The sequence below is a fragment of the Sorex fumeus genome, unplaced genomic scaffold (assembly GCF_029834395.1).
Source record: "Sorex fumeus unplaced genomic scaffold, SorFum_2.1 ptg000007l, whole genome shotgun sequence".
NCBI lineage: Eukaryota > Metazoa > Chordata > Mammalia > Eulipotyphla > Soricidae > Sorex > Sorex fumeus.
Genome location: NW_026606064.1, coordinates 8782593 through 8793429, shown reverse-complemented (window position 1 = coordinate 8793429; position 10837 = coordinate 8782593). Strand labels below are relative to the sequence as shown.

At 43.2% G+C, this 10837-nt stretch overlaps 1 protein-coding gene across 2 annotated transcripts in view; it reads left to right on the top strand.

The window, feature by feature from the left end:
• The first annotated feature begins 4388 nt into the window (after positions 1-4388).
• Positions 4389-10837, top strand: part of CSTPP1 (centriolar satellite-associated tubulin polyglutamylase complex regulator 1) — a 213061-nt gene continuing 206612 nt past the window's right edge. For both annotated transcript variants that reach the window (XM_056133378.1, XM_056133386.1), the window contains exon 1: positions 4389-4535. In XM_056133378.1, coding sequence (XP_055989353.1) covers positions 4490-4535 — 46 coding nt within the window. In that variant the 5' untranslated portion in view covers positions 4389-4489. The remainder of the gene's footprint in view (positions 4536-10837) is intronic.

The window sequence follows — 10837 nt, the reverse complement described above, 5'->3', positions numbered from 1 at the left end:
AAACTGGACTCCTAGAGAAAATGACAGTGGTTATCAGGGGGAAAGTGGAGGGTGGTGAGAAGGATGAGCTGTGTGGTCAGTTCGGTGGTGGGCTATGACCAGAACTTTGGTGACAGGAGAGGTGTGAAGCTAAATCCCTGAAATGCCATAATATATAAAACAATAAGTCAATTAAATTTTAAAAAGTTTCATCTTTGATAGAAATCTATTTCTGAACTCCTGCTATAGTATTTGAAAATATAAAATAACAAGATGGTACTAGTCTGTAATCACCTTTGCACTCTAGTTCAATTTAAGCTATTTCCTCTTAACCATGTGTGTATAGTGCATTAGTTATTCTGAACTGCCAGAGAGAGAGAGAGTCAGTGAACATTTCTTTTTCTTTACAAATTCTCCCGAAGCTCATATCTGTTGACCCGTGGCAGTCTAAAATGACTTTTCTGCAAATAGCATTTTTAATTTAAACACGCTAATCCCATACAGAGGCACATTACTTAGTTTCTGTTTTGCTGTTATGGAAGATAAATCTTTTAAGAAGAGCCTAGTGCCTTGGCATGAATTTCGTGACCTGCATTTCTTAGTTGCTACTTCGCCTTTAGCATCTTTTCTGCTTGATGAGCTGATAAAACCTTGTCCTAGTTTCTCGAACCTGTTTTGTAGCAATAATTCAGCCTGCATTTCCCCCTTCCCTTATTATTTCCCTGAAGTTGAACCTATTTAGTACATTCAAGTTTGTTCCAATGTACTTTCCAGTTCTCCAGGGAAGGACTTTTTTTTTTTTTAAATCTCCTGGATTCTTCTTAGGTTCTCTTCAGAGCTAGAGATGCCTATGAATTCTACTTCATAATGAGAATTAAAATTTGATAAATGGATATTTAATCAGAATTACAGAAATATATTGTTTTGAACAGCACTTGGGTATTTCCACTTTTTTTTTTTTTGGAGGGTGGAAGGTACAGCCTGCAGTGCTCAGAGCTTACTCCTGGATCTGTGCTCAGGGGTCATTCCTGGTGAGCTCGGGAGACCTTATGTGGTGTTGAGGATCAGTCCCAGATTGGCTGTGTGCAAAGCAAGCACCCTACCCATTGTACTATAGCTCTGTATTTCCACTCTTCTTAAGATGTGTTGTATGAGGGGGTGAGGAGATGGCTTAAATGGCTAGAACACATGCTTTGCATGTGGGACCCAAGATATGCTTGCTGAATAGTTACTGAATTGTTGCTGGAGTACTGCATCCCCAGCAACCAGCCAAGAGTAGCCTCTGAGCACCACAGGATGTGGCCCACAAACAAAAGATGCGTGTTGTATATATTTCACTGCAAAATATCATCTGCAGCTGATGTACTGCCAAAATCTATCATCATCTAATCTGTGGTAGGGGAGAAATCTGAAATTACTGATTCCTTACTAGGAACAAACATCTAGAAAGTCATCCCTTCTTGTTTACAAATATGTGTATATGTGTATTACTATATATAAATATATCTGCGTACATATATATACACATTGTGTGTGTTTTGGCCAGTGCTGGGGGGGGCGTCACTCTCACCGGTGCCTGGGGGACTATGTGTTGTTAGGGATTGTTTCTGTACATGTCTCCTGCTACTGCTGTTATTATTTGTTTGGGTCACTTTGTTTTGTTTTGGAGCCACATTCAGTAGTACTCAGGGTATACTCCTCGTTAAGTGCTCAGGAATTGTTCCTTACAGTGCATGAGGGAACTATGCAGTGCTGGGGATCAAACCCAGTTCTCCTTCCTGCAGAGCCAGCACTCAGCCATTGAATTATCCCTTGGGTCCATATATATTTTAAAAACTTTTAAGCTATTCATTCATTTGCGTTTACCTTCAGATTATATTACACGCTTATTAGAAAAATTAGAAAACATGAAAACATCTGAAGAAAAAGACTATAAACAGCCAGTAATTCCACCACCAATAAGGCAACCTGTTAGTTCTTTGAAACCCCACATTTTTCTGGAAGTCATAGTCTTAACAACCTTCTACCCTGTCTAAGTCTTTGTTCTTAATAGACTGTTCAGGACATTAAAAGTGGAAGAGGGCTTGAGTGATAGCACAGTGGGTAGGGTGTTTGCCTTGCATGAGGCTGACCTGGGTTCGATCCCTGGCAGCCCATATGGTCTCCTGAACTGGTCAGGAGTGATCCCTGAATGCAGAGCCAGGAGTAAACCCTGAGCACCTCTGGGTGTGGCCCACCCCCCACCCTCAAAAAAGAATGCAAGAGTAACTTTAAATATAAGGGTCCTCAGGATTTTTCTGGAAGGACTGGTGCTGTAGGAAAAACCTGCGAATTGCTCCAGAGATGACATCTTGTTCTTATTTAGCTTTCTTTGAGTCATTAACAGTCGGGCGCCACTGGTGCTGAAACTTATCATTATTATAACCACAAATGGGTTAATGCCCAAACAAAGCTATATTCTTGGAGTTGGTTCCCAGCTTCACCACACCGACCCCAGCAGCCCTCTCCAAGTCGATAATACTCCCCCAAATAAGACGATGTCAACTATTCAGCCTACATTCAAAATTCTCTTCTTTTATCTGGGAACTTCCAGTGGCTGGCAGGCCAGAGCAAAGGGGAAAATAAATAAATAAGAAATCCAGTCAAAAAGCCCTTAAAAAAGGAGGCTGTGTGGTTTAGTGGTCAGACCACGAGCCTGGAGGCTGGGATAGCTCAGGAGGGACAACTCTCCCCTGATTGGCTGGATGTGGCTAGACAAGTCATTTTCTTGACATGCTTCTCAAATTCTCTACTTACTGATAAAGAAGTGTGCCTTAGAAAGTTTTATGAGGACAAGGGGAATGATTTGCAAAGAGCTTCAGGTTGTTTAGAAATAGAGTGGAATTATAGTCCTTAATAATGACGATCCTATTACTTCATTAATAACAGAGCAATAAGTCAGAGGTATGAAAGTTCTGAAATTCCCATTAATATTCCCCCCCCCCCCCCACCCAGTTGCATTGGGGAGGGGATGCAAGAACAGAGGAAGGTGAAAATATTTGCAGGATTTCCTAGCAAATGCCAGCTTCGTAAATTCATTGCCTCAAGATAATAAATGTGGCTCTTGTTCTGGCTCTGTCTTTTTCATTCTTCACACAGCCAAACTCGACGTGTGACTCACTGGAGGCTCCAGAGGAGACACACAGACCAATGGAACGCGAGAGGAGAATTTAGCATGTCTGAGGCGCCTGCTGGAGGAAGCTAAGAATAGAGCCCACGGAACCCAAGGGCAGAACCTCTCCTTTCCTTTTCCTCCCAGTGTAGGTGGACCGCTGCTTTCCCAGCCATCCTTTGATCCGACGCTTTCTGCCTCTTCCTTCCCTCCCTCCCTTCCTTCACGTTCCCACAAACCTCACTTTGGGGTGGGGTTGGTTGGAAAAGGGAGGGCCGAGGTGTTTTCTCTCTAGGTTTGAACTGTGACCTATTTTAGAGACCTCTCACCAGCTGCTGGGAGTGGAGAGAGGGACAAAAAGAGAAAAACTTCTGTCTCCGGGCTTTGAAAACTAAGGAATGTTCTAACCTCTTACAGGCTAATGAGAACCCCCCTTACCTCCCCGCACTGTTCACCTATGTATCACCTTCCTCTCAAGAAATGAAATCCCCGGGCTGGAACAATAGCACAGCGGGTAGGGCATTTGCCTTGCACGCGGTGGGTGGACCCCGGTTCGATTCCCAGCATCCCATATGGTCCCCTGAGCACCGCCAGGAGTAATTTCTGAGTGCATGAGCCAGGAGTGACCCTTGTGCATCGCCAGGTGTGACCCAAAAAGCAAGCAAACAAACAAACAACCCCCCCCACCAAAAAACAAAAGAAGTGAAACATTCCTTGGCAGGAATAAAGACACTTGGAGAGGTGTGCCATAGAGAAGGGCTGGGAGCAGGAAAAGGAATCAAAGACGAGGAATTTGAGGGGTGGGGGGAGTGTTAACGAACTCATTTAAGTTAATGCGTTATCTTCTGTGCGCTCACAAGATGCGCATTAAGGATTCTCTGACCTCAAGGAGTCGCCCAGATCTACATGCGTGAAAACGCTGTGTGGCAATTGAAGGTCGTAAATAATAAGATTAAAAATAGATAATGGGCTATTAAGTGTTTATGGGAATTCAGGTGTGGGGCTATTAGAATAACGGCTGAGTAAAGCACGGAGTGCTTATGAAATTCAGAAACCACGGACATAGAGGTCTTGCCACTATCTTTCGCCTCCTGGGGAAATACGGAGACAGTAAAAATAAAAGCCATCTCCGTGTCAAAGTCCTCTAAAACCCATTCCTGCAGGATGCGCAGTCCCAAGACGGCCGCGCAGCACCTGCTCCCGGAACCCGCGTGGCCAGCCTGGCGCTGCGAGTCGGAAACTGTTTGCGGGACACTCTCCGGTGCTCCAGCCGCGTGGGTGCCATGGCAACGGAGGGAGCCGGGGACCTGGCTTCCGGAAGCAGGAGCGCTCGGGCTTGGAAGCTAGCCTGGTCCAAGGATGCTGAGCCCTGAACGCCTAGCCTTACCGGACTACGAGTATCTGGGTAGGCGCTGCGAATCAGGCGGGGGTCCGGGGAGGACGCGGGGTGTGGATCGGAGGGGATGGCACCGCGTAGGGGGGCGAGAGGGACAGTGAATTCCAGGGCCCCAGTGGGTCAGGCCGAGGTAGGAGAAAACCCTTATCTGTGGACTCAACAATACCTGCAGGTTGCGGGCTGGAGCTCAGGCCAAGTGCAGCCTGTGCGAGGTGGGATTGGATGGGGTGAATGTACTAGTACTTGTGTCACCTTGGTACCCGAAAGGCCAAATCCCCTCCTGGGAATCAGTATCATTAACAATTTATTATTATTATTATTATTATTATTATTATTTCTTTTAAAAACCGTTATTGCAGCGAGTTATTTTTTATTCCTGTGTGTGTATTGGGAAATGGGAGTTTGGGCCACACCTGGCGATGCTTAGTGGTTAATTCTGGCTCTGCACTCAGGAAGTACTTCTGGCGGTGCTGGGGACCACATGGGATGCTGGAGAAATCCTTGGCTGCAGTCCTATTTCTCCGGCCAGGTCACTGGTGTTTTTGAGCTGTCATTCACATCAAGCTGTACACTAACACTTCACACACATTCTTTTTTTTTATTAAAAAATTTTTTAATAGACATCATGAGGTACAGTTGCAGACTTACACATTTTTGTGCTTGGGTTTCAATTCAGTTATACAGTGATCAAATACCCATCACTCCACCAGTGCCCATTTTCCACCTCCACGAATCCCAGTATCCCTCCCCCCACCCCCACCCCGTCCCACCCTGTCTCTGTGGCAGGGCATTCCCCTCTGTTCTCTCTCTCCTTTTGGGTGTTGTGGTTTGCAAAAGAAACATTGAGTGGCAATCATGTTTGGTCTATAGTCTACTTTCAGCATGCTTCTCTCATCCTGGGAGGACCCTCCCAACACCTTTATTTGGTGTTCCCCTCTTTATCTGAGCTCCCTTTTCCCCTAGTATGTGTGGTTGACCTCCAAGTCATGGAGTAAAATTCCTGGTACTAATCTCGGCCATTCTTGGGTGTTAGTTTCCTATTTTGTTACTTTATGTTCCCCAGATGAATGCAATCTTTCTATGTCTATCCCTTTCTTTCTGAGTCATTTCACTTAACATGATACTTTCCATGTAGTACCACTTGTATGTAAATTTTGTGACTTCCTCTTTTCTAACAGCTACATAGTACTCCATTGTGTAAATGTACCAAAGTTTCTTTAACCAGTCATCTGTTCTCGGGCACTCAGGTTTTTTCCAGATTCTGGCTATTGTAAAGAATGCTGCAATAAACAGACAATTGCAGATGTCACTTCGACTATCCTTTTTTGCCTCTCTGGGATATATTCCCAGGAGTGGTATTGCTGGATCAAATGGGAGCTCAATTTCTAATTTTTTGAGAATCATCCATACTGTTTTCCAAAAGGGCTGAACCAGTCGGCATTCCCACCAACAGTGAAAGAGTCACACACATTCTTTAATCTTCTCAATACTCCTTGAAGGAGATACTTTGGTTTCTTCCATTTCGCAGATGGAGAAACTGATGCGTAAGCAGGGACTTGCGTGAATGAGGCGACACTGCTGAAAATTGGCAGGATAAGAACCAGAGTGAATTTGTTAGTCCAGAACTTGAGCTCTTTTGACTCTGAAGGTCACGGTCACGGTTCTCCCGTTATTCATCAATTTGCTCAAGCGGGCCCAGTAACGTCTTCATTGTGAGACTTGTTACTGTGTTTGGCATATTGAATACGTCATGAGCTCTGGGTAGCTTGCCTGGCTCTCTGAGAGGGGTGGAGGAATCAAACCCCGCTTGGCTGGGCCGGCTGCATGCAAGGCAAACGCCCTACCGCTGTGCTATTGCTCCAGTCACGTGAGAAATTTAAAGGATTGAAAAGGGGGTGTGTATGCGTGTGCATATATGTATATAAACATAGTGTATACAAATATTCATATGAATTTATACATTTCTTTATTTCAATTATTTCAATCAACAGACTGTAGTTTATTTTTTTTTGCCATGTAGAAAAAATAACCCAGGGTTTCACATATACTAGACATTTGCCCTACCATTAAGCCATGCCCCTGCCCAAATAGTTAATTTAATTTATTTATTGGAGGAGGAGAACTATTCAGTTGTGCTAAGGGTCCACCAGGGCTATACCTGGAGTGAATAAGAAGGTTTTTAGTACTGAGGATTGAACTGGGGGCCTAGTGCAAGCCAGCCTTGTGCACCAGAACTTTCTTTCTTTCTTTCTTTTTCTTTTTTTGCATTTTGGGATATACCCAGTGATGCACAGGAATTACTCCTGACTTTGTACTCAGGGATTACTCCTGGTGATGCTCGGAGATCATATGGGATACTGGTAATCAAACCTGGGTCCGCCCTGTACAAGGCAAACGTCCTACCTGCTGTACTACCATTCCAGTCCCAGGACTTTCTTTCTTAGAAAAGTTTTAATATTACAGAAAATTGGGCAGATATTATGTTACCCATAATAGGAGGCTTTCTAGATTTCTGCTCCCTCCCCTCCTCAGAATTCCATTATTAGCATCTGGCGTTAGTGTAGTGCCTTTGTTTCATCCAGTGAGCTAATTTTGATACATCATTATTAACTAAACTCTATGGGCTGGAGCGATAGCACAGCGGTAGGGTGTTTGCCTTGCATGCAGCCAACATGGCCGACTCAAGTTCGATTCCTCCGCCCCTCTTGGAGAGCCCAGCAAGTTACCGAGAGTACCTCGCCCGCTGGGCGGAGCCTGGCAAGCTACCCGTGACGTACTCGATATGCTAAACACAGTAACAACAAATCTCATGATGGAGACGTTACTGGGCCTGCTCAAGCAAGTCGATCAACAATGGGAGGACCGTGACCATGACAACTAAACTCTATAGTTTATGGTTTATTACTCTAAAAAGCTTCTTCATCCTTCCGCCTGCCTCCTAAACCTTCATAGGTAAAAGCACCATTTTTACCATCTCTGGTTTTACTTTCCAGAATGTCTGAGAGTTGGAGGCATGTAGTTTGCAACTTTTCTGTCACTTCTTTCCCTATATGCTTTTGAAGCTCCTCTAAGTCATTTCCTGATCTGATAGCTTCTTTTTATCACTGAGTAATATTCAGTTGTGTGGCTACACATTTAAAAATTTAAAAACATTGTTTTAGTTAATTTTTTTTATTTTGAAATGAATTGATGGGACTGGACAGATAGTAAAGGGGTTAGGGCTCTTACTGTGTGTACAGCTGCACCTGGTTTGATCCCTGGAACCACATATTCCCTGAGTACTACTAGAAGTGACCCCTGAACAACACAAGGTTTGACCCCAACCCCCGACAACCCTCAATTGTTTGAATTGGTAATATGGATAATTGCTTTAAAATATGAAGAAGTTTATAGTGAAAAGTTTCTCCCATCCCCTTTCCTCCATCAGCCCAGTATCCCTGGTCCTCTACCAGTTACCACGATGACTGGTTTTCTGTGTCCTGTGTAACCTTCCAGAGTTTACCTAATTTGTAGGTAAAGGAGAATACAGTGCACTTCCCCCTTGCACCCCCACCCTCATCTTGGAGTAATTTCTCTTTTGGAGTAATTTTTGCACACCCAGTGATACTCAGGGGTTACTCTGGGCTCTGCACTCAGGAATTACTCCTGTAAGTGCTCAGGGGACCATATAGTGTGCCAGGGACTAAGCCTGTGTCTGCCACATGCAAGGCAAGCACCTTATCTCGGTATTATCAGGTCCTTGAAGTAATTTCTATATTGATAGAGAGCTTCTATGTTCCTTTTAAAAATAAATCTACACAGTGCTTAAGTAGGTAACTGACTGTATTGGTAGATAATAGCTATTTGATAGTAGTAAAAAATTACTGCACTGGATAATTGACAATTTTGTTTCTTATCTAGGTTTTTGTTTTTGGTACTAGTTCCTTTACTGATTTGTATCCAGTGAATAACAATATTATTTTAAAAGCTAGACTTTTGCTAAGAATTGTGTTGTTTACCCAATAATCAATCTATGAAATGTTTGAAAAGTTCCTTGAGTATATGTTGTTTGAATTATATATCTCAAAGACTTAGCATATCTGGTATTCTGGTGCTTTGGTGAGCAGAAGTTTGTAGTTCCTCCATAACTGGCTTTTTCAGAAAGATGAATTCATTTGCAATATTTATAATAAATATACAAAAGGAATCAAAGTCACAGGTTGTTGATAAAGCTTCAGTGTTTCATACTTTGCATGGATGAGGTGCTGGATTTGATCCCTAGGACATGCCCACTTGCCCACTGAAACAAAAAAAAAATAATTCCAATATTTATGTAGTCTGATGACTTGCCTAATGTTTGAACCATGGACAAATTCTTCTACAGATACATCCTGTATACAGATGATTCTCAAATTCTTATGGGACTCTATCTTAATAAGCCCTTGTTAAATTATCAAAAAATACAGTTAATATACCTCGTCTACTGAACATCATAGCTTAGCCTCATGACTTTAAATATTATCACTTGATATTAGCCTGCAGTTGATATTAGCCTACATCTTACCTTTTATCTCAAGAGTAGTTAATTTTCTTTTCTCACCAGAAGCAGGAAATACAGATGGACATTTTGTAAACAGGGTAGGATCTGAAGAAACAAAACACAATAGTTAAGAAACATTGGTAATAACCTTTCTTTATTTCTTTCTTTTTTTTTTTTTTTTGCTTTTTGGGTCACACCCAGCGATGCTCAGGGGTTACTCCTGGTTCTTGCACTCAGGAATTGCTCCTGGTGGTGCTCAGGGGACCATATGGGATGCTGGGAATTGAACCTGTGTTGGCCATGTTGGCTGCGTGCAAGGCAAATGCCCTACCGGCTATGCTATCACTCCAGCCCCAGGTGATAACCTTTCTTGAAAATGAAGAGGGAACTCCTTACCCCTTATAAAGTTAAAATCTTTTGCCAAGAAAGCACTACTGGTTAGGATAGAGAAGGGACCACTATGAAAATGACAGTAGGAAATGATTATTCTGGACAAGATTGAATGCTGAAAGTTGGTAAAAGGATATACATGATAACCTTTTAGAACCTGTATTGCAAACCATAATGACAGAGAGAGAGAGAGAGAGAGAGAGAGAGAGAGAGAGAAGAAAGGCAGATGGGGCAGTGGGTGGAGAAGAGAGGGAAACTGTGTCATTGGTGGTGGGAAATGTACACTGGGTATTTGAGCATTGTATGAATGAAATCCAATCATGAGCAACTTTGTAGCCGTGTATCTCACTGGTGATTCAATTTTTTTCTTTTTGGGTCACACCCAGCGATGCTCAGGGGTTACTCCTGGCTTTGCACTCAGGAATTACTCCTGGTGGTGCTCAGGGGACCATATGGGATGCTGGAAATCGAACCTGGGCCAGCCATGTCCTAGGCAAACCTACCTGCTGTGCTATCACTCCAGCCCCTCAAATTTTTTTTAAGTAAAGCAATGCTAGAAGGTTTCCATAGCAACCCCCCCCACACACATACACACATAGGTGCGTATGCACACACACACACACACATACACACAAAGGAGGAGTAGGAAGAAGGAGGAAAAGGTGAAGGCGAAGCAGAAGGAAGAAAGAAGCTTGCCATAGCCCAAAACCCTCTGTCTACAAAGGCAGCCCAAAGAGCCTTGGAAGAACACCCTCTGGAGAAACAATAGTGGACAACTGACCATTATCAAGTTCCCTCTGAGCACTGAATCAGCCTGGAAGAAGATGAAAGTCAGGAACACACTTGTGTGAACTCAGTCCCCATCTTAGACTATGCACAGCAATCTATTCAAAATGGATTAGAGACTTCAGTATCAGACTTGAATTCATCAGTTATTCTGAGGAAAACAGGCAGAACCCTTCATGGCATTGAATCTAGAGGCAAACAGAAGCAAACATAAACAAATGGAACCACAGCAAATTAAAAAGCTCGGTTCATCAAAGGAAATAATTATTTGAATGAAATGATGACTAGGATAAAAAGATTGGGAGAAAATTTTTGACAACCACTCACCTGACACTATTCAAGATCTAGAACAAGAAACCAAAAACCCTATCAAAAAATGGGGAGAAGTAGGGCTGGAGCGATGAAACAGTGGGCAGGCGTTTGCCTTGCATACGGCTGACCTGGGTTTGACCTCTAGCACCCCATAAGGTTCCCCGAGCACCGCCAGGAGTAATTTCTGCATGCAGAACCAGAAGTAACCCCTGTGCATTGCTGGGTATGACTCAAAAAATAAAATAATAAAATTTAAAAAATGGGGAGAGGAGCTTAACAGATATTTATAGATGTACAGATGGCC